General features: G+C 45.4%; 3 protein-coding genes across 5 annotated transcripts; 1 reads left to right on the top strand and 2 right to left on the bottom strand.

The window, feature by feature from the left end:
• Positions 1 to 7152: 7152 nt before the first annotated feature.
• Positions 7153 to 14016, top strand: Gasp (Chitin binding Peritrophin-A domain-containing protein Gasp). 2 transcript variants are annotated; one of them, XM_043419522.1, is made up of 4 exons: positions 7153 to 7360; positions 9732 to 10133; positions 11620 to 11833; positions 13558 to 14016. In XM_043419522.1, the coding sequence occupies exons 1-4, from the start codon at positions 7321 to 7323 to the stop codon at positions 13616 to 13618; spliced, it is 717 nt and encodes a 238-aa protein (XP_043275457.1). In that variant the 5' UTR covers positions 7153 to 7320; the 3' UTR covers positions 13619 to 14016. The 2 variants fall into 2 exon arrangements, with proteins under 2 accessions (XP_043275457.1, XP_043275455.1); XM_043419520.1 differs by lacking the exon at positions 13558 to 14016 and adding an exon at positions 12539 to 13144.
• LOC122411005 (outer dynein arm-docking complex subunit 4) lies at positions 13829 to 22815 on the bottom strand. Of its 2 annotated transcripts, XM_043419518.1 has the most exons (5): positions 22687 to 22815; positions 22428 to 22586; positions 17286 to 17580; positions 16455 to 16757; positions 13829 to 14219 (listed from the first exon to the last, which is right to left on the bottom strand). In XM_043419518.1, the coding sequence occupies exons 2-5, from the start codon at positions 22566 to 22568 to the stop codon at positions 14089 to 14091; spliced, it is 870 nt and encodes a 289-aa protein (XP_043275453.1). In that variant the 5' UTR covers positions 22569 to 22586; positions 22687 to 22815; the 3' UTR covers positions 13829 to 14088. The 2 variants fall into 2 exon arrangements, with proteins under 2 accessions (XP_043275453.1, XP_043275454.1); XM_043419519.1 differs by lacking the exons at positions 22428 to 22586; positions 22687 to 22815 and adding an exon at positions 19871 to 20050.
• On the bottom strand, positions 14249 to 16448 carry LOC122411004 (V-type proton ATPase catalytic subunit A-like). Its single transcript, XM_043419517.1, has one exon. The coding sequence runs from the start codon at positions 16164 to 16166 to the stop codon at positions 14310 to 14312; it is 1857 nt and encodes a 618-aa protein (XP_043275452.1). The 5' UTR covers positions 16167 to 16448; the 3' UTR covers positions 14249 to 14309.
• Positions 22816 to 23517: the final 702 nt, after the last annotated feature.

The raw sequence follows: 23517 nt of genomic DNA, 5'->3' as shown, positions 1-23517 counted from the left end.
GGCATAAAAAACCGACGAATTCCTTTCACGCCCGCACAACTAAAGTTTTCGAAAAACTTTCTCCGTTTGAATATTTAGTTAGATATTAATCTGCTTTCGAAAAGGAACGTTTTTCAGGTGTTGCGTGTCCCTGAGTAAAAAACCGTTTCATTTATTCTTCCATATTTTCTCGGCGTCCAGGTACTTTGGATCCATAAAAAATTTTAATTCCCTCCCGACACGCGCGACGATCCCGAGCCCCGTGTGATGCTTCCGTCCTCGAAAGCGTTGAGCCGAGGAATAAGACGCTCGATGAGACTTTCGAAGAGGCAGAATACGGTGGGACTGCCTGCGTGAAATATCTTTCCCAACGCGGCTCTGCACGTGGTGAGACCTTTAGAATCGAATCGAATATGGCACTGCAAGCGAAGAGGCTCTCTAAAGGTCACTGTTGCTCGTGTCCCTGATTGAAAATCTCCGAAAAAATGGAATCTGCGGGCGTCCCGGCTTCGGTGGCTGACAATGTGTCAACGAATCGTTAATTCTTCGTGTCCACGAAAGCTCGGACAACGAAAAGAGCGCCAGCAGGGAAAACGGGATTCCGGAGTTGCTTGAGCCCTGGTGAGTTTTTAAAGCTCCTCAGTCGACGTTGCAAACGTGACACGAGCCGTCTAAAGTTCATCGAACCTTGGACCACTTAGGAGGTCGTTTCTAAGGGCGGTTCTCTTTGAGCAGGGACGTGGTTCCGAGGCTAGCTTCGGGGCACAATTCCAAGGCTCCGCGTCAAAAGGGCTCTGGTTCTCGTGCTCGGCGCGTTGGATTCGGTGCTCGAGGGCCTTTTCGTTAGCAGTGTCGACGCACCGCGGCAGCGTTTCCTTCGCCTCGTGTGTGAACGAACGTGCAGCGCCGAGCGAATCGGACGTACCGCGAGCCGAGGACGTGATCAGAAGGAAAGACGACGGAGACGAGGCTCCTGAGGAGTCTCGAGAGCGTATTTACGCACGTCGAGATCCTCTTCGCTTACGCGGCTCTCGTTGTCATGCGACAAACTCGTACGTGCACATAAAACGCACACGTATTTTCAGTCCCTCGCTCTTCTCGTCCCCGCACATTCTCGTGGCTTCGAGCGATCGAACTTCCACGACACGAACTTCGTCGTCGTTAGAAGTCTCGCCAGTCATACACCATTGAATAACCGGTGTCGTCAACCTCGCGCCTGCTTTTGCCACCTGAATAACACATGCTCGTGCGTACGACGATTCCTCTCGCTGCCCCCTCGAGCCGCGTCATTTGTCACACGCAACGCAATCGTGATGCAACGCGATTCCCGCGGGCCTCCAATTATTTCGGGTCGACAATATTTCTCCTGGATCCTCAAACTCAATCGAATCCCTCGTCGAAGCTCCAAACCACTCGCGCCGTGACCTTATCACCCTCCATTTATCATTTTATTCAAATAAAATCTTCGTTCCGGACTTTCTTTTCGAGCAGCGCCGCGTTACGCAACAGTGAACTTCGCTTCTCATTTGCAAACAAAGTAACTCTTCATTCAATACTAGAAAAAAATCTCGACGAATTGAATAAGTATCAGGTTTTCTCGATTAACAGCCTTGGACGAACGCTGCCGGAGACTCCGAGAGGCTACGCCGGTGCCGTAGCCACCGCGCATCACTTTCACTCGCCCGATGAACCACCGCGTCAGATCCATCCTATGTATAGAGACATACCTGCGGTTCAACACACTTCCTTCTCTTTCCTACGATTCATCCAATTCCCACATTTCGCGCCGGCTTTATTCAGCTTTTTTCTCCCTCTTCGATCCCCGCTGATTCTGAGCTTTCTGTACTGAAATCATTTAGATTGCTTCGTTCAAGCTTCCTTTTCATCGGTGACCAATCCATGGGATATTTGACGTTGATTCGGACGACTTTGGGCTCGAAAAAGGGCTTGGAATTGCAAAAAATTGTAGAGAATTCTTCGGAATCGTGTCAGCTCCGAATTTTGGAACTCCGGACATAAAAATGTGTGGTTTCAGTTCGGATTTGGTTGGCGGATGCCGCAAGTGAGAGCCCGGAACACGACCCTCGGTCGTGTTCCAGGCCCACGAATTTCTCACTTGAACTCCGAGCTCGGAGAATCCGCGTAGACGATCCTCTGGTTAGAAGGCGCCACGAGAAAGATCGCGCGCGTCTTCTCATTCTTCGGGGTTACGCAAGTTTTGAGCGGTGTGTCGAGGCGAGAGTGGCGAACGCGCGGAGAGCCGGCCAGACGCGTTACGTTGCAGAGTGACGGTTTGCTCGGCTGTGATGATATCATAACAGCCGGTTAGCACCTCGTGGCAATAACCGCGACGATAAACTACGAAAAATAAATGAGCTTTCGATTATAACTGGTCAATAATTCGGCCGAAGTTTGTACGGCGATTGAGAACGCGAAGCCGGAGGCGTTTGAGCAGCGGAACGAAAGTCGAAGGCAATTTCGTGCGCTCGTCGATCGAAACACTTTTTCCAAATTCCTCGCTTCGACGACCAAGTTCGATGCGCGCTGCCACTTTGTGACGGATTCCATGCGAGCTTTGTCGCAAAAAACGCACGAAAGGACAAAACAAATTTGACTTTTTTCCGCCTCAGATTTAATCGGCGCTCGACGCGCGCTCGTAAAAACGCGGAATACCGCAAGTGCAATTACAAACACGCCCTGGATCCTTGGACAAGGCGTGTCCACGAGAAACGAGTCGGTCCCCGTGACCTCGCAGGGTCGCAACCGCCTCGCAGTTTCATCAAACAACGTTCGATTAATCGCGGCCTCCTCTTTATTGCAGGATAGCGGAATAGATATCGCGCACTTTTAACGTGCGATCGCACGTCCGTGGAATACGATTAGCCGCTTGTCGAAGGCTTCGAGTCCAAGCGCGTCTCGGAGTAATGTAAAGGCGTAAAAAACAGCGGCGAGCATTGAATCAGCGCCGTTTTTTCGAGCGATGAACTATGCACAAAAGCAGGATAACGGTCGATCTACACGAGCTGTTTATTCATGAATGTAACTGTACAGATTACAGAACGATATTGTATGAAACTATCGAGTTGTGACACGAGTTATACTAATGACCGGTATGTGGATGACCTGGCGGCGTGAATTCTCGACTGCCTCGTACCGATCGAAGGTTTTCCGGCATCATTCCCACCGACCACTTTTATCCCCGCATTGCCATAAACTTTATCCAGGATTCTCTATTTTTATCAGCTCATTCTTCACTCCAATGTCGCTGCGATTGATCGAGCATCCGCGGGAAAAAAGACTCGAGCTCGTCGCGGTTTCGTCCCGGAATCGCGCTGTTTCAAGGTCCGCGTCGATCGGAGCTTTTCCACTAACATTTTCCGCAGGTGCGTTTCTCATCGGGCAATAAATCGTCGCACAGTTTCAGCCGTCCGAGGGACCGAGGAGAACCGATCTGAAATTAGTGGCGAATTGTGACGAACGGAAAGGTTCGATCAATTTTTATTCGAGATCCGAGTGCGAGGGCCTCGAACGAGTTACTCGAACTACGAAATCAATTAAATCGTATTACCAGCAATACACCGTTACACATTGTTCGATCGATCTTCCCTGTCTAGCGGGACGTCGCGAATTGCTGTGGCTCATGTCGTCTCACCGCATAATACCTCGGTCTCTATGTCACGTAGAGTCGCGCCTGTACAGCTCTGTACGTATCCTTGAATCACGACTGGCGAGTAGTCATGATCCGTGTGTAGACAGACTCGGACAAATAAGAGACGAGAAGGACCCTGAGCACGGGCCACTCTAGGCGGAATGTCCATTATTTTTGTCGGATTTCGAGGATTCCGGGTCATCGGATGATTTTATCGGCGATGATTTCAGTAGGGCGAAAAATTATTCGGGAATTTAGTGAAGGGACTCGTGGAGTTTGTGAAAAATTGAGGGGCCATTTTTTCATTGGAAACCCATTTTTTTTCTCTCTCCAGTTTGACGCAACGATTCGACTTTTTTGCAAACGAGAATGGATTTTCCTTGCGCGATTTTTCGCCCGGTGGATCATCGACCATCGCGTCCGTTCGACCTTAAATATCTCGTACTGCAAGAGCCGATCGACACACTGCGTCGCGTTGCAAGCATACCGTTATCCCCGGAAGACGTTAATTATTCGAGCATCCAACTTCCTCACTCGAAGTCGCGTTCACGCACCTGCACAGACCAAGTGCCACTACCACACCCCGGGCGATTCACTGTTTCGATCGAATGAAAAACTTTCCGCTGTTGTTCGACGATATGAAACTCTTGAAACAACGCTTCGATGCGGGGGAGTGTCGATTCGAATTCGTAGGAAGCTTCCTGCCGAGTGTTCTCTGGTTTTGCACTCAATTCCCATTTTTTTTCATTGACTCGATTTTTTTGAATCAACGGAAAAGCGAATTCCTCTTTTTTCCTGGTTAATCCTCGTTTGCCAAAAAGGACTCTCAAGCTGTGCTGTCGGGTGCGTTTTCCGAGGAGCTAAAAGCGAAGCGAGAGATCTTGTGCGAAGAGTCCGATTGAAGCTTCGTTCACCTTTCAGTGAAACGATATTTTGTGGATTTAATCCAACGCTCCGATGAGATTTTCCACACGCGGTTTCGCGTGAATGAATTAATGCCTGACTGCTCGTTGCAGTAATTAGGGCGCCATTTGAGAATCATTGTTCTTGGCAAACTCTCGATGGTTTGCATTGCAAAGAAAGCGAAATTTTCTCACTATTTTAAGGAGTATTCGAATCCTCTCGCCGGTCATTGCTGAGAGTAATAATTTTTAAAAGATTCTCCATCGAGTTTCTTTCGAATCAGAATTTACTGAAAATGGAAGAAGCAGGGTTTGGATAAAGATTTGAATAAATTGGTTCAATCGAGTTCAAGCCCACTCTCGTTTCGACTTTGCTCTCTCGCTCTTGCCTCTTTCACTGATCATTGAACTACATTCTATGCTCAACATCCGGATTTAATTTTCTCGCTATTGCGTGTTCACCTTTAAAAACGACCACGACTGCGAGATTCCTGATCCGGGCTGGGACTCTCGCGAGAAAGTTTCTCGTTTTATCGTGAAAAGTCATAAACACGTCATGCGACCAAAAGTGCGCGCTAAAGTTTCGGAAACTTATTCGAATTATTCGCGTCTGTGAACTATTCTTTTTCCCGTCGATCTAACGAAACGTGAATTCCTTGCTTCGGCTTCCGACGTCACATAGCAACGTCCCGAGACTTTTTAGCCAACTGCCATTGATTTTTCGAACGCCCATCGAATCGAGCCCATAATTCATCTCCGCTACGTCCGGCTCGATCGAGCGCCAATCAGCGCCTGTTTAATAGCTCCGCTATTGTAAAGTCCGCGCATAAATGAGCCCGTGAATATAAAAGGCTTCGTGCTCGCCGGGGAATAATTCAAGAAAACTGGATCGCGAGAACGAGCAAACGTCGAGCACACCGCGAGAGAAGCGAGAAAGTTCCGTTGTCGCGCGCTGCCGACTACTCAATGCGCTTCGTAAAGCCTCCGTGTATATTTGTACATTGAGAATTTACCAAGGCGCATACGTTTGGTACGCCCTTGATCAATATTTCCCATTTTTCTTCCGCTCTTCGAGATTTCTCGCTCATTTTTTCGTCCCTGATTACTCGACTTTTGAATTCTCGGGGTTTGTGTTATCGCGGAATTCGCAGATGGATCGAAGACAAAGGCGCGAGCGAGTGTTGCCGAGCGTCCGTGGAATCGGTTGAAGATTATTTTCTCTCGTTTATTCATTCGAGAGGAATCGAAGTATTTCAATTATTCGACGTTATCGATCGCGATCGTTTAATCGAGCGTGCGAATTCCGAGGGTTGTTTCAACCGTGAAAAAATGGTTTGCACTCCGAGCCAGGATCGGGGCCGGGTTTTAGTTGAGAGGCCACGAAAGTGGAGAATTCATTTTCGGAATGGACGAAACTTTCCTCGGGTTCGGCCCGAGCAGCATCAGTTCGCCGGCTTATCATTCGCGTGTGGACGAATTCTCGAAATCCAGAGTCCAGGTATCTGCGGGCCCGGGCAACAAAACTCGCTGGCTCGCACACGATTTTCAGGTCCGCGAAAACTCGTTTCTCAAACCGGCTGCTCTAATGCAACGAAATAAAAGAAAATAATGCGCCTCGGTACGATCTTATAACACATTTTTCAATAATACACGAGCATTCGGGTTTCGAGATTTTGAAGACGACGTCAAGACCCACGAAAGTCAGCCTCCGGACGTCCCCGCGTCTGAATCCTCCCAAAAGTTTTACATTGACGAATCAGGCAAAATCTTTTCATTCGGGTATGGCGCTGGGCTATTTTTATTCCTAGAAAAAGATAAATCGTTTTCTCCTTATTCCAAGAAACGATTATTTCCACAGTCAGCATTTTCTCGCAAGCATTTTGACGAGAGCGAGCCTTGACCTTACAACCGACATTTTCGTAAATTAAAATGAGTGATGATTTCTCGAGTATCTGGGTAAACAACTCAAGGAAATGCCGCTTCTGGGAGGCCCATCCGGAGAGATAAAAATTGAATGAAAATAACGAAGCACCTCGCCCGGATAGAGTCGAAATTTATGATATGAAATTTTCTTGAAGCTTCGTCGATCCTCTTCGTTCCTGTAAATTTGCGATTAATATTTACACCGGCCCGAGACTCGTTTCGGACTCTTCTACGAAAACACGTGTACGCGATTGAGAAAAAGAGTCAAAGTGTCAGGGCTAGTCCTGCTCGGCGATGACGACGTCTCTGTCAGAAGCCACGGAACTCTCGTTGCTGGTCACAGCGGATGTTTTTCGATGAGATTTTCAGGTGTCATATTGCTCCCCCCCCTTCTCCTCGCTCCGGTGCTTCGTCTCCTCGTTTTGAAAAGGTAGCTGGATGCTCGTGTGTGCGTCGGCCGGCGCAGACTTCGTGTTCGTTTCGTTCCGAAAGAGAAAGATACACGTTCGTTTATGTACATGTAAAAAGGTGGTTATATAGATGTGAGAAAGGGAAAGAGTATATACGTGGACGGTATCTACACCTTCTTCTGAGGATAAGTCCCCGGCGATGGAGTGGGCAACCGGTAGGGGTATGACACGTGACCAATGACTTATATAAAGGTGGCGAACCGGCAGGGGCCCTAACACAAGAGTTCTCCTTACCAGGGGATAAAGTGTCCGGTCCGAAAGTTTAATTTTTTATTTTGTTTTGTTGTTCTGTTTAAAAGAAGATTGTAAGGAAGCTTCGAGAGCTCAAAACGAAAAATAGCCGAGTTTCAAAGTTATTTCGAGTTTGTTTATAATAAAACGAGAAGTCGAGTTAACGATGAAGACGTTCTTCGTGATCGCCGCCATCCTCGTCGCCGGTACGTAGATTTGAAACATGAACAAAAAAACTACATGAAATAGAGGCCAGACGAACGAAAGCTATAAAAAACTGGGGGAAAGACCGTGCACGACCAGTTAGATCGAACATTATCACACTCCCCGTGATCTTCTCTGATTTGGAATTTTTATCATTATTTCTGCAAATTGAAGTAAATAGTGCGACCGAGTGTGCAATCTACAGTGCGTGATATTTGTAAATATTCATCCATTAAGATCTGTACTTAAGTCGATCGCATTTATCGAACACGTGACAAGTTTCGTGTCTCGGTTTACTTTTCAAATGATTCTAAAAAACAAAAAAGAAATGCGGAACGACCAAGTGAAGCACCGTTTTTTCCAGTCCTTTCGAGCTCCGGGCTTCGACACTCCAACTTTATAAAAGTTCTGCTCTGTGCACGACGTCACTTTTATTGTACGCGATTTATATATACCATTCGGCAAGATTTACACGCTCTACTTGCACGTTCTCACGGCCTAGAAAAACTCGCTCGACTATCGAGCCCGATTGTATAGACCAACTATCAAATCACCGAGACTCGAACGTCATTTCTTCTTTTTTTTCCAATTGTGCCGATTACAAACGTGACTCTCGAGTACGTCGACGATTTTTTCTTGCCGATAGGAATTCAGGACTCGGTAGCACGATCGCGTGCGAATGTAAACGAGTGAAATGATTTTCAATCCGAAAGCACAGAAGTACCAAAATGTCGATGAGAAGAAACGAGATCAGTTTTTAAGCCATGAGGAAATCGATTTTACTCGAAAGTACAAAATTTCAATCAGAACGAAAAAAATGAGTCTTCAAAATACTTCGATCCAGTGATAATCCGAACGAATCGTGCGTGCAGAACGAATCTCTCGATGAAAAAAAAAAAAAAAAAAAAAACAACCGAAAGAACTAAAATTTGTTTTTCTAAGGAAAAAATATTGTTGACAAAAAAACAAACGTTTTTCTGGCTCATTTTTTTCGACCTTCGATCCCCATCTCGATTCCACAGCCCCGGGCCCCATCGTCGTATACAAAAATAGAGCTGAAATAAATTATAATGTAGCTACGCACGAGCGTCCGAACGATCGGAGTATCGTTCAGGGGACCAATAAAAAATGAAAGTAGATTGAGCCCGGGCCCATTCGGTGGGGATAAAATGTTCCCGAGACCGAAATGGAGATCTCCTTCTCTCCCTGCTTCTCTCTCTCTCTCTCTCTTCGTCTCTCTTTCCCTTGGTTCGCTCGGATGGAAACAAAACGCGCATCGTACGGTGACGCTCGGCCGGTGGATTTCTGTTAGGAAAAGGCTCGATTGGCTCCGAGGTATCGAGTGAACGGGATGCTGCGTGGGGGTCTCGCTGGAGCCTTCGTGCTGGGGCCCGCGTATGTCGGGCAGCTGTGGCGCGAGGGATCTTGGCGGGGCCGGAGTGAAAGTGTCGGGCGAAAGTCTTTGTACCCCTTACATAAGAGGCTCATGAGAGCTCCTATATCTTTGTACACAAATATCTATAGCGTCGTGTATAAATACATAGTAAATATACAGATATAATATTATGGGAATTATGTGGCCTCGCCCGATCTCCAATTTACCATCGCACGCCCATAAGCACATAAAAACGTGGAGGGATTTGCATCTCGAATGTATGAATAACTCATGCACACAGCGACGTTTCCAAACAAACGTTATTTTCACCCACTTTCACAGGTGTTCCAGCCTTTTTTCTCTCTTCCATCGATTACGAATTCTCCGAGTCGAGGTTTTTTGTTTTTATCGAGTTTGGAAAAATGTCGATTTGTTATTTATGAGATTCCAGCTGGAGTTGGAGGATCGTCGTTCGTGTTATTTAATTATTCGAAAAGCGGAGTTTAATTTATTCGGAATTTGGTAAAAACGTCGAAGCAGAGTAGCTTTATTGATAAATCTCGTTCCTCGTGCGACCGTGAGGCAATCGCGGATTTCGTAACGATCGCTCAATCCTTAAAGGAACTCGGGCCTGTGAATACTCAATGAAACAATGAAAACATCCTCGCAGAGATGTCTCGCGCGATATTACGGCGCTCTCAAAGTTCAGCTTTTGCAAGATAAACTTTTTCATACGAATTTCAATCGAGTATGATTTCTGCCCCTTCCACGGCAAGCATTAATCGTCGAAACGCATTATTTTTTTACGAGCAGTTTCAAGAAGCTTGCCAATGAAGTAACAAATAAATTTTTACTCCGAAAAACTCGTCTTTGGCATAAGAAACGTAGTGAAAGAACATAAAAAAACTTTTAAAACGAAAAGATTTTTATACTGCTTCGGTCCATCGCAGAGGAACATTTGGTCGCATCCACCGATAAAAGTTTCGTTGAAATTGCAGGATCGAGAGCCCAGGAGAGTTTCAAATGTCCCGACGACTTCGGTTTCTATCCCCACCACTCATCGTGCGACAAGTACTGGAAATGCGACAACAACGTCGCGGAACTCAAGACATGCGGTAACGGTCTCGCGTTCGACGCGACGGATGGGAAATTCCTGACTGAGAATTGCGACTACTTGCACAACGTCGAGTGCGGGGAGAGGACACAGCTCGAGGAGCCGATTTCGACCCCGCACTGCACCCGGCTCTACGGCATCTTCCCTGACGAAAAGAAATGCGACGTCTTCTGGAACTGCTGGAACGGTGAAGCCTCTCGGTACCAATGCAGTCCCGGACTCGCCTACGACCGCGAGGCCCGCGTTTGCATGTGGGCTGATCAAGTGCCCGAGTGCAGGAACGAAGGTAAGAAGCTTGCTGGATACTCGGGCGCGCGCTGGCGAGCGATCCGTTGACGAAAAAGTACGAAACACTAAAAATCGTCGGTTTTCAAAGATTTTCGAGACAACCGGACCGGGCGGTTTTACGCTGATAAATAAATTCGTCGAGCGGGAGTTCCGAATGACAAAAATCCTGTTAAACTTCGTGGGAGTCGGTGCTCGTTAACTCGAGTACTGATTGTCAGGAAATGGAATATTTTTGACGCGTAACGCCTCCGATTTATCGGTGGAATCGAGTCCGTCGAAGGGAGTCGGGAAGCGGAGACTCGCCTACGAGATTCGCGAGAAACACTCGGCTAATGACAACAGTCTGAAAAGGAGGGTGAAACAAAATTGTAGCAAAGTTTCACGAGCCGCTTATCTCGATCCATTTTAATTACAGCTCGATCAAGTATATCCTGTAAAGATAGAGTATCAGGTTATCGAGCTGCCCGGCCGCGATACGCGTTTTGCTGGCTTTTCGAACCTGCTGACACGCAACACACTAGCCCGATCGAATGAGACGCTTATCCGTGTTGCTCCGAACAAAACTTCCTGCTCCGGGACGAGGTCGAAAGACTGGAACGGAAAGAAAGAGTGCCGCGGTCAAGTCGGCCACTCGCGCTTACCGTGGGTTCTTTCTGCGTGGAAAACCGGTGCGCGAATATGAAAATTCTTGACTCTCTCGCGGGCTTCACACTCGTGGCTAGGCATTATCGATCGGCAGCGATCCGCGACAATATTTTAATGGCTTCGAGGGGGTCGCTAAACTCGAGATCGGTACGAGTATCGAGGCTCTTATCGAATGGGGCCGTTCCGTGGAAGTTACGATTACATAAATTCGTGGAGATTAATTATGTTTTGTGAAAATAAAAACAAGGGGGAATAACGTTTCTCGAAACTTGGTTGAGCGTTCGTTTGTTTTTTGGATTCGATAAGATATTTTAGAGACTCCGATAATCATGCACCGGGGCGTCTGGTTTTCGTTTGATATCACTTCGAGACACTTCGTTGCTCGTTCCATCGTTTGTTTTTCCTCCGAGAAGCCTCCTCCACACTTCTCCGATGACGCGCTCGCGACGATTGGTGCGCAAACTCCGCATTTGAGGAGCGCGGCTACAAGCTGCCTTTCGTTTGTACACGCCTCGGTATTCCGGCCCGTTTCTTCATTTCCCAGGCGAATGAAACCCCGTTGAATGACTCTCGGATCACTTGAGAATTAAATGGAAAAACCGGCCTCGATTACGACGCGAATGCTGACCGTGTGCACTCGGTCACTGCGCGGCTGCTTCGTACCAACGGCTTCGAACGAGTCTCTTGCGCGCATAGTCCGAATTCTGGGCGAACGTAACTTGTTCTTTGACTCCTTGAACCGTGCCGCCCCGACTAGCGAATCTTTTCTCGGGCATGAGAGAAGCATCGCGCGACGATTTCCGCGTTTTATTCATTCCTCGCGCATTCGATTTTTACAGAGGTAGCAAACGGCTTCACTTGCCCGGCGGCCGGCGAGATCAGCGGTGCTTCCGGTAGCTTCTCGAGACACGCGCACCCCGACGACTGCAGAAAATATTACATCTGCATCGAAGGAATCGCCAGAGAATACGGCTGCCCGATCGGCACGGTCTTCAAAATCGGCGACAGCGACGGCAGCGGAGCCTGCGAAGACCCTGAAGACGTTCCCGGATGGTGAGTTACTCGGACAAATTATGTTGAATGTTCGCATCGGAGTACTCGACTTTCAATGACTCAGCGGAACGAAATTCCGAGCTGAAAAATCGAATGTGGTGGAAGGCTGAATCGGTATCGATGTTGGGAGTTTAATGTTTATTTAAAAATGCAAATTTCCCGGAAAAATTGTTGGCTGCGACACTAACCACGAAAAATTCATCTCGTCAAATCGTACACAGTTGAAAAACCTTTTTGTTGAACAACTTTCTTCCAAAATTCCGGACAATTTTTTTTGTGGGATTGACATTCGATGCGCGTGACGCGACGATCGAATTTCGATGCTTTTTTAACTGGGTACGAAAGAAATTGAGACTAATTCGGACATGGAGAAATCAAGGTGGTTTTGGCAGGGCAACACCCTCGCGAACGCCCCTTCCCCTTAAAAATGACCGAACGTCGACAAAATGGTGGCTCGAAAGATACGCTTTGATCCTTCAAAGAAAAAATCGACAAAGATCGAGGTCACCGGGCCAAAGCGTAGTTTTCGAAAGCGCAAATCCTCCGTTAGCACGAGTAAGCACAATTGGCACATTTGCACGTTTTCGTTGTTACTACTGAGCACTGAGATAAGGATTAACGGAAGAGAATGCGAGGAGAAAAGGCTTTACGGCACAAGCTCGCGCACCTCCTGACCTCCGGATTTTTCTCGGTTTTGTTTCACAGTGAGGATTACTACGGAGACTTGGACTTGAAGACCATCAGGAAGAGCGAGCTGTTGGCAGGAATATCGAGCTCAGGAGAGACAAGGAACTCGCCCAAACCGCAAAACAAACCGAGACCAACGCCGGTAGCATCGAGGCCCGCGCCCATTCAGGAATAATTATCTTCACTCCTCCTTCCTGTAACCATCCTCGAACAAAAACAAATCCAATAAATTAAATCATTCTTCGCGGCCATCGGCCAAAATCCCATCCATGACGTGTCTTCGCTGTGCCGAATTCGTTGAAAAAATGATGAAAGCATACTTCGGTACGCGAATACGACAATTTAACAATATTTCAAATGACTCGATGATTCCAACTTGGCGAATCCGAGCTTTCGTTTCCTTCCGTGGATGGAGAATAGACAGAGAAAGAAAGATGCCACGAGCCTCGACCAGCTCGTGGCGACCCATTCGAATATTTTCCCTCAGAGCCCTTTTCCTTCTCCCCCTTCTCAGTCCCACTTTCCCCTCCCTCTTCTCTTTTCCAGCATCCCCAAAACTCTCTACCTTAATTTTTAAATGACAAAAAAACGAAATAATACAAAATAAAAAAAATCTCAAAAATACTGAGCTTGTACAACCGTTGATTCTCTAACTTCGACCCCTTTCTCGATCAATTTTCCTCCCCACTCGCCCCGTGCACTCGCTACTTTTTTTCGCAATCGCGGATTTCTTCGAGTTCGTAACTTTTGTCTCGCTTAACACCGCATGAATTGTCTCCTAATTCTTCTGTCTTCTAACCTTCTGTCTGTGTGTCAAAGTCTTAACAAAGTTACGCTACGAGCCGAAGTTTCGCGGGCTTCTAACGTCTGCAGCGATGTTCGCTTCGCCCTTTCGTTTGCCGTTGGCTGACAAACCCCGGAAACGAATGGTTCTAATGAAAGTACTCCGAACTCCTGGCTTTTTCGATCTCTTTTCGTAAAAAAGAGTTTTCTCACTGTTTCAATATTGCTAAAAGAATTGAGTGTGAATTTCTCAGCGAGGATTACTACGGCGACGTGGATCTAAAGGCCCTGAAAAAATTGGGCTACCGCAAGTAGAAGTGGGAGGACGGAGGGAAGAAAAAGATGAAAGAAGACGATGATTTCCCGAGGGACGTCACAACCTCTGTGGACGTACGAGAGCCGTTTTTCAACAATTTTTAAGAAAATGGGAATTCGAGTACGAGAAACAGGAAACCTGTAGTACCTTAAGACCCTCGAGCCACGTCAAGTTCTCGAACACGACCGGGCATCTCTAAAACACACCAATAATTGTCAAACTCAATGCTCATTTTTATTTCTGGTCATCGCGAGCTCTCTAACTTAAAAAATCGTAGTCGGGAGCAGTCAACGTAGCTACAGAAAAGTTTCATTCTCCCATGTACACATCTGTCGTCACATATTTATCGTTCTACATTATCATTTAGTTTGCCTTGTAAATAAATAATATTAAGCTACTCGCATTGTTTAATTTACCACCTCATCAGAAATCAGGAAAATCATTTATCATCGCGTCGCGGCGTCCTCGATCATTTCGAAGCTGGTTGATGAGTCGAGCGCTGTTGCCGCCAGAACTCTTGACGCGTTTCCAAGAAAGCGATGCCTTCTTCGGCCGGCGAAATGATGTGTCTAGCAGAGGTTTGATGTCCCGCTTTGATATCTGAAACAGGAAAGCGCAGAAAGCATAATTCATAGAAATTCTCAGGCGGTTGTAGCAGAATTACCAAACGAGAAATGAGCCAAAATAATCTCAAGGCAAAATCGAGGCAAAAGCCTGCTGCATGTCTTCGTTGAGCTGATCAAGAGTCCGGGTAATTTTGTCCTCGCCATCTTTGATGGGATCCATGAACTTCATGTAGCCGAGTTGATAGAGAATGTCGCTCATCGAATCCCGAAGGGCGGCCCACGTGATTTGGTGATCGCCGGAGGCCTCGGCCTTGACGGTTTTTGTAGCGAGGTCGTGAAACGTCACCATGTTTTTCAGCATCCCGTAGGTTTTGTAGAAAGGGCAAAATCTGTCGTAGGCCGAGTAGCTGTTTTGCTGGAGGAAATCGTCTTTGAGTAACCTCGCGGACTCGAGGACGATCTTGTCGGACTCGGAGAGCGAGCCGCGGCCGACGAGCTGAACGATCTCGTTGAGTTCCTCCTCCTCCTGGAGGATGCCTTTGGCTCGGTCGCGTATGACGTCGAAGCCAGGGAAATGGAGCTCGTAGAAGTCGTCGAGGCTCTTGTGGTACTTGCTGTAGCTGATGAGCCAGTTTATCGCCGGGAAGTGCTTCCTCTGCGCGAGCTTTTTGTCCAGGGCCCAGAAGACCTGGGTTATGCCAAGAGTCGCGCTGGTAACGGGGTCCGAGAAGTCGCCACCGGGTGGAGAAACGGCGCCCAATATGCTGACCGAGCCCTCTCGTCTTTCGCTGCCCAAGCAAAGGACCCTTCCAGCTCTCTCGTAGAAGCTTGCCAGCCGAGCCCCCAAGTAGGCAGGGTACCCCGAGTCGGCCGGCATCTCGCCCAATCTGCCGCTGATTTCGCGAAGAGCTTCGGCCCACCTGGAGGTCGAGTCCGCCATCATCGACACGTTGTATCCCATGTCGCGGAAGTACTCGGAGATCGTTATTCCCGTGTAGATGGAAGCTTCCCGAGCCGCGACTGGCATGTTCGAAGTGTTCGCAACGAGGACGGTGCGCTTCATTATCGACTCGGGATTGCCGTCGATCTCGACGGACAGCTCGGGAAAGTCGCGCAGCACTTCGGACATCTCGTTGCCACGTTCTCCGCATCCAACGTAAACGATCACATCGGAATTGGAGTACTTTGAGAGCGCCTGGGATATGACCGTTTTGCCACAACCAAAGGCACCCGGTATCGCGGTCGTGCCGCCTTGAATGCACGGAAAAAGGGCGTCGAGGACCCTCTGCCCCGTCAGCAACGGGTGTTTCGCTAGGAGCTTCTCGGCAACCGGTCTCGGCTGCCTCACCGGCCACACTTGGAGCATCCTGTGCTCCGTGACCTTGCCGTCGAACTCGGTTTCCAGGACGACGTCGTTGACGGTGTATTCGCCGGGTGGTGCCACGTAGAGGAGCCTGCCGTACGATTTCGGGGGCAAACCTATCGAGTGTTTGACCAGCGTGTTCTCGTAAACGAACCCAAATATGTCGCCACCCATCAGCGGACTTCCCAGACGCATGTTCTTCGGCACGAACTCCCAGCGAGTTTCTCGGGAGACCGAAGGCATATTGACACCGTTCGGTATGTATATCGAACCGGAAGCCACCGAAATGTCCTTCAGAGGACGCTGGATCCCGTCGAAGATACTCCCCAGGATTCCTGGCGCCAATTCCACCGAGAGCGGCGTCCCGGTTCGCAGAATCGGGTCGCCCACCGTCAGGCCATTCGTGTCCTCGTAGACTTGAATCGTCGCCATTTCGCCGTCCAATCGTATTATCTCACCAACGAGCTTCGCGTGACCGATTCTCACCAGTTCGTACATCGCTGAACCTCGCATCTTCGCTGCTGTCACCACCGGGCCCGACACTCCGAACACGTATCCGTAATCAGACTCTTTGACCTCTTGCGCATTTCTTGATTTCGGTTTATCGTACGAAAACATTGATGGATCTTTGCGGTTAAAGCAGATTCAAAGGCTGTCAATGAGCCGAGATTCCATTGGTTTTGTCGTCCTTGATTTTTTCACGCAGCCAACTTCAGCCTCGTGGAACACTCGCTTGTGCAGTTTCGTTTGGTTAGAATTTTTTTTAGGGTTCGATTGACTGAAATTTGAAAACTTTGGTGGGGTCGGATCGCTTCCCCGAACGTGGGCAAAGCAAAGTGTGAAATTATTCGATTGCTGAATGATGAAAATTCATTTAGGAATGGTGAAATAATGATTGGAAGTTACCTGGACACTTCAGGAGATCTTGAAGGTACTTTTTGTCCACGTTCAGCTGACCGAGAAGATTGGGTGCCGCAACTTTGCGCTTGGTCGTCATTGAGTTTTTTCGCTTTTCATCAATCTTCTCCGAATTTATGGGCGACGTGAATTTTTTCTTACTCTCGTTGTCATCGACTCGAATATTGTTATTTTTTTCTTTTATTTCATTTGTGAGGATTTCCTTTCCAGCTGCGGTCGATGGCTTTCCCGGGGACTCTGGCTTCGGGGCTGATCTCACGTAAGCGGATATTGGAATGGGCGTACTGTTATCTGAAAGCCATTGAACAAGAGTTAACTTTTTTACGATTGCGCATGCACTGCAGGAATTTTCAGCAACTTTGCCACAAAAATTCGTCGTCAAATTCTTGATTCTTCAATCGCCACTCAATAATTCAAATCGTTCAGCTTCTGATGGTAGAATTTAAAAAATGGGACTTTGACCAGCTCAGGATTGCAACTCCAATGAAGCATCTAAAAATGTTCAATCTCCGACTATACCAGGACAAAATAAATGATGGAAATTTGATTCCAACTCCCTCGAAGAAAGTGTTAAAAGTCCTTGACCGAGTTATTTTTAAAGAGTGTTACCATTTTAAAAATACATTGATCAATCTTCAAGGAGGCTCTGATAGTCTATGATACGATGAATCATGTGATGTCACGGAAGAAGAAAAAACAATGAAAGGAATAATGTTGTAAAAGTTATGATTAGCTTGACTGTACGTGTGTTTCTGACAAATGGATGATAAAAATAAAGCAGCGAAGTAATAAATGCTTGAAAATATTCGTGCTGCTCACTTCCTAGTATATTTTGTATAGCTTCCTTGGCTTTCTGAACACCGAGTCTGAATTGATCGAATTCCGGGCGAATCCTCATTCCCCGGTAATAATATACGAGACTGAGCTCGAAGTCACCGAGATGATAGAGCGCCTCCGCCTTGTAATACATAGCGCGTGCATTGTTCGGATCCTTAATCTTTTCGTTGAGCGCCGCCTCCGCATCCTGCAATGCTTTTTGCGGTTCACCGAGCAGCAGGTAGCATTTACTTCTTGCGATCAATGCATTTTTGTCGTTTGGACTGAGCTCCAGAGCCTGTTGGACCAAACAGAACCAAGTAGCAGTACAAAGAACTACGGAACGAGGCGTTTCAAAGATTCAGCGTGAGCATTCTCTGAGGCTGACAAAACGGGATGAAATCAGTAGAAAAAATCGTTTGCTTAAGGTACTTTATGCACGAAACGATATTCTGAAGATAATCTTGAAATTTAAACAGAGTTTAAATGAGTGACACGCATATCGAATTTTAAGGAGGGTGGCTACGTTCGTCAAATTGATAAGAAATTGATCAAATTTGGTGATAATGTTCTTCAACATCAAGTGCGAAGACACAATTTTTTTCAAAATTTACTTCTGCTTAGTTATCGAGTAATTACGGATTAAAGCAGATTTCTTATGCCCGGAATGTATACCTATATATATGGAAACGCTATGCTTATACACTTGAACTTTAGTGATCAATTACTCGATAACTGTACAGAAGAAAAATCTTAAAAAATTTGTACTGTCAAATTTAGCCCTAAAGAATATGTTCACCAAATTTTATTAAATTCTTATCATTTTGAAATTTTTAATGTATTTAACATGATTTAGCATGGCAACATTGTATCGTCGGTAGCCACCCTCCTTAAAGGGTTCGTCTCATTGATTATTTAGATAAACGTGCTTAAATATGAAGAAAAATACAAAGGTTTGTAGAGACTATGCGTAAAAAATCGCTTATCTTTTCATATTACGAACGAACGCTTCTTACGAAGTTTATGAAAAAGTACGCAATAACAAACGAGTATATAACGAAGGTCCGGGAAAAAATTCGAGACGATTGTCTCGCTAGTAGTAAAAATATATTACGTTAAAGATTGAACGAAATTGGCAACGAGAGCACTCGTAAACCTCACATTTGCTTATTTCGGAATTTTGTTTCTTTTTGGTTTTCGCCATTCCTGTCGCATAGCCTTCCGTCTTTCTATTAATACTTTTTTCTCGATCCATTTTCCGTTGTGTTTTCCCTTTGCGCTCTCTAATGTAATTTTTAACATAAAAACTATAGAATTTTCGCCAGGGACGAATGAAATTTGGGGTTCAGCCAGCGATGGATCCTCGATTGATCGATGGCTCGTAATTTCATTCGCCAAAAGATACGTTGAAAAAATGTACTTACAATTTTGAATTTATTGACATAAATTTAAAGTGATGATATCTTTAATTAGGAAGTAAAAAATCGACCGAATTTGAGCACCCATAAAATGCGGTCCTTCGGGCATGATCTACCTTAAATCCCCCTCAGCGATCGCAAATGTAGAGTAACGAAATTAGGCGGAGAAAAAAATCACCGAAACTTACGATTTCAAGAACACGTATAACTGAGCTCCAGAGAACTCAGAAGTAAAGAAAAAGCTAAGAAGAAAGAAGTACATGAAAGGGAATTGCACGCCAGTGAGAAGAATAACGAGGTCGACGTACATAATTAATGACATGGCATCATAACAGAATGTCGAGGTAAAATATTCTCCGGGTCTGATGATTTGTCCATACGACTATATTTGATACTTTCGAGCAAGTTTAAACGCTCGCGGTTCGACCTCAGCGTGGGGGGTTACACGATTATTTTCTCGTTATTTTTTTCTCCATCCACCGTTCTTTTCATCCTGCCTTCCCTCATATTTTGCTTAAAGAAAAAAAAGCATACTTCCGCCCTGAACGAATGAGACTCCGAATTGAAAAGACTCAGATACGGATTGTATTATATGCACACATGTATGAAGATATTTATATACATTCAAAGGCTAATAACTGTAACGAGATCCCGAGTCCGCCCCCTTAATCGTGCCCGAGTCAGGCAGTGCCACGATATTTCCAGGCATCGTAAATCATGATAGATTATCGGGAATCTCGGCTTATACATCATTCATTCAACCCCTACGAATTCCAGCTCTCCTTTAAACCCCTCGAACATTTAATATCGCTTCGAAGCGATCGTGGACTTTGAATTTCGGCATGTCTTATCGATGGGATCTTGACGGGATTGTTAAGAGAGTCGAATGGCGTAATCTTACTCACGAAGAGGCTCGTGCGACTTTGTTTTGGAACTTTGCCATAAATTGAGCGTAGCTTTCATTTTTAAAATTGCTCGAGATGATCTCGAGACACCGAGAAGATGTCAAAGTGTCCGAATTGCTTTGGGAAGTTTCTGGAACGAGAAGCCGTTCGGGGTGAGCGAAAAATGTTGTTCTCTTCTCATGCCACCGTTATGGCAATCGCACTACTTTCTTGTCTCTCGGGAATGAAGCCAAATGGAAGTGCACAATAAAGAAAAAGCCGAGACCTTATTAACGCACTGTATCGCGATGCCGACGTCGCCGGATCGCATTTCTCTCGCAGCGAGTGCGAGCATAGCGCTCGGTTCCGCTTCGTCAGGGATTTGCAAGTCGCGATTCCGGTCCTGGCGTCTCTTCATTTTCAGGGATTGTATGATGTCCCGACTGCCCATATTGACCGCAGCGGCTCGGTCCTTGTCCGTGTAAACTTCCTCCTGGCGAAACGTGACGTTTTTGTGTCTGCGACGCCCTTTGAGCTCCTTCTGCTGGTCGATTTCATACTCGACGGTGCCTTTCGCCGGCGGACGTTTTGCCGTCCTCACGTCCTCGTTCCTGCTGCGTCTCCCGGACGAACCACCGTCCCGGGAGTCCGAGTCCTGCTTCGACGTTTGCAGCTTCGAAGCGAAACTCTCCTTCGCGCTTTTCCAAGTCTTTTGACCGCTCGCTCCACTCGCTCGCTTCGTTTCTTGCACCGAATCTTCCACACCGATACGCACGAAACTTTGCAAAAAATCATTGTCCTGGAGCGTCGGCTTGAGGATGTCCGACGCCAGCCACTTTGCGTGGTCGACACTCGCCCCTTGTCCGGGCCCTCCGGCGCTCTCCATTCTTTCAACCCAATCTTTCGCCTTCTTTCGTTCTTTATTTCGCAGGCCCGGACTCGATACTTCGCTAACTTTATTTATCCGCTTACGGAAACTTTGAAAGACAATATTTTACGAAAAAAAATACCGTTTTACGACTAACGTGTGTGGATATCGACACCTTCCTAGGGACCCTCGTCGCCTTGGTTACAGTCAACAGTACCCCACGGTCGGAAACACCGACGGCGTCATTTTCCATACCTTCGCTCACATCTTCGAGGCATCAATCCACGTGCGTATGTGACACGCACGTGTTTTACCGGCCAATTATTCTCTTGATATCGTTAAAAGTGAGAAAAGTGAAAGCAGTGACGCTTGACACCGAAAAAATATGTTCTCGTGAGAACCTTAAAGACTTTGTGCCTGACGAGTGTAATTGGAAAAAAAATCAGTTTTTCCTGCTTGGTTTCTCTCGCAATCGACAAGATTGAAGTACTCTTCCAAATCCATCGAGAAGACCCAAAGTGTATATTCGATCATAAATTTTCGGAGGGGCTGTAAATCTTGGTGAATCATTGCAGTGTTTTGTTTCAATAAAAACTTTTCATATTATTATCGAAATATTAGTATTACTTGCTGTAGTGAGATGCAAAATTGTGGACATGCCACAACGTTCAAAAAATCTCTAATACCTTATGGTGGTTGTGCAACGTTTTTATAATATTAGAAAGTACTTAATTCGAGTAATGGATTTTACGAGAAATCGTGATTATAATAAATCCTCATTTTTGTGAATTTTTTCATGAGATGTAGGAAAATAGACTACTTGGTAAAAAAACATTTTCGGAGACTTCTGAAAATATTTTTGCTATCTTTTGTTGCTAAATTATTACGATCTAATAAAATAATCTACATCTTTACATTTTCTGAATTCAGTTGAAACTGTTTCATCGCAATTTACATTGGTCGGGTTCCATAATTATTCAGGTTTCATCAATACAATTGAAAAGGCTGAATGGGTGTCCAATGCACAACTCCTGCTTACGATATATTCGGAGATTATCGGCGGAAATACTCTTGGAAATCATCAATAGGATTGCCTCCAATATTCATGTCCACATGCTCTGACATTTTTCGAGAATTTGACTTACAACTTTTTTATGTAAATCGAATTCGGCATATGTTTTTAATCGCTACAGAGTGTGTCAAATAATGCAAAAGTTTGGGGAACCATTGCCACAGTTCATAGTAAATAACGCGCTGTATTACATCAAAAATGAACATCGAGCGAATTTTGATCAAAAACATAGCAAATAATGAAATGATTTGATGAAAATTTGGGAGACAAAATAACAGTCGTTTCTCTGTGCTATACGAAAAATTGCATAAAAAATAAATATAAAATTGTAATTTGCATAAAAAAATAAATAAAAGGGAAATACTTTCGTATTTTCCCTTTTATCGCACTGAAGTTTGCTCAATAACGTAGCAAAATTCATGCGCCCACCAATTATATGAGGCCTTGCGCGAGTATAAACATGAAAATTAACCAGTGGCACATAGTAAAATTTCAAGCAATTTGTCCAGCCCAATTGACCAATTTTTAACATTTCACCAAAGACACGAGTGACATTCGGATATCGATACATCGATGTAAGAATGTCGCAGACCTAAATTTTGCCTGTCGTACATAGTGTAAAATTTGAGAGTACTGCTTTCGGCATCAAAATTACTTTGCACTTTGGTGAAATGTAATAGAATGGCGATATAGAACAGCGCTGCTATAAAATAGCAAATTTTTCTAGCAAATTCATCCGAAATATTCGTATAAAAGTCTCTTCGTGTGTGATATTTTAGAGAATTCTGTAAAGAATTCCATTTCACATAATGTTTTTGCAATATTTCGAATCAGTCTTATTCCAGTTTACTAACAAATTTTTTTTTCAGGATCTACAAAAATAGATGTCGAATCAGCACTCACTTGGTTGTACAGAAACAAGGCACTTTTGTAATGACCATTTTTGAGATGCCCCGTGGCTTCGTCGACCCTCAATTTCGTTTCGATAGCTTGAGCACTTTTTTTCGTCTTTGCGTTGGATTTTCGTTTTTTCGAAGTCACCATAATTCCGGAAGGTTATACCTACGATGGGAGAAAAACCATTAAAGTTTGCTTGGACAAAACCATCGTGAATAAATTGAACAGAAATATTTTTATTTGTATTCCAATCACATTCGCTCACTTTGATGTTCAGTGGTGAAAAGTCATGCGTAACATCCGGCCTGCTCTTCATTAACCTCTCCAGAATTGATCATGTCCGGATCACGTTGCAGTCGTAACTAAACCTTCAAGTAAACCGGAGAAGGGTTGATGTAGACATCTCGGCTAAGAGGAAGAGAAATAGCGCGCGCAAGTCCGTGACTGCTTCATGATATACGACAATATGTCTGCTCTTTGGCTGTACCGATTAACAAGTGGTTTTCAATGTGGTCGATGCACAAGTACATGCGAACTTATGAATACATAAAAAATGTGTAAGGGCCATTCCGCGCTGGATTGGCTCGTTTTCCCTTTGGAACGAGAGAAGCATAAATCTTTTGCGTTTAAATAAATGTTTACTCTTTGAAATCTTTTTCTTTAAAATTCATTCATTTGAAAATGAACAAATGAATTTTTAGGTTCGTAAAAGAAGGGAAAATTTATTCCCTAGAAAGCAGTGAAAATCGTAGACTTTTCAAAATTTTTTATTTCGTCCATGAATGTGTACGGAATTGATCTTATAACGGGACTTTTTAGGGGTTTCTTAGTAATCGATTACAATGATTAAAAAAAAAATTGAAAAATAAAGTTTCACTGTAGAAAAATGGCCAAATTGAAAAGAGAATTTTGAAGTTCTAGACACTTGGAATTTTCGTAGGTGCAAATTTGCACCAGTGTCGTGTCTGACGGGTTAAAAAAATACAAAATCGAAGTAATCGTTGGTGATGAGCTTCCCTTCTGGTACCGCAGCTTGCCTGGTGTAGCGTTCAATCCTTTCGGAAGACTCTTGAGGTGGAAGACCACATAGGAAAGT

The sequence above is a fragment of the Venturia canescens genome, chromosome 5 (genome assembly GCF_019457755.1).
Source record: "Venturia canescens isolate UGA chromosome 5, ASM1945775v1, whole genome shotgun sequence".
NCBI classification, from domain to species: domain Eukaryota; kingdom Metazoa; phylum Arthropoda; class Insecta; order Hymenoptera; family Ichneumonidae; genus Venturia; species Venturia canescens.
Note: the sequence above shows the minus strand (reverse complement) of the source record. Positions and strands in the feature narration are given on the sequence as shown.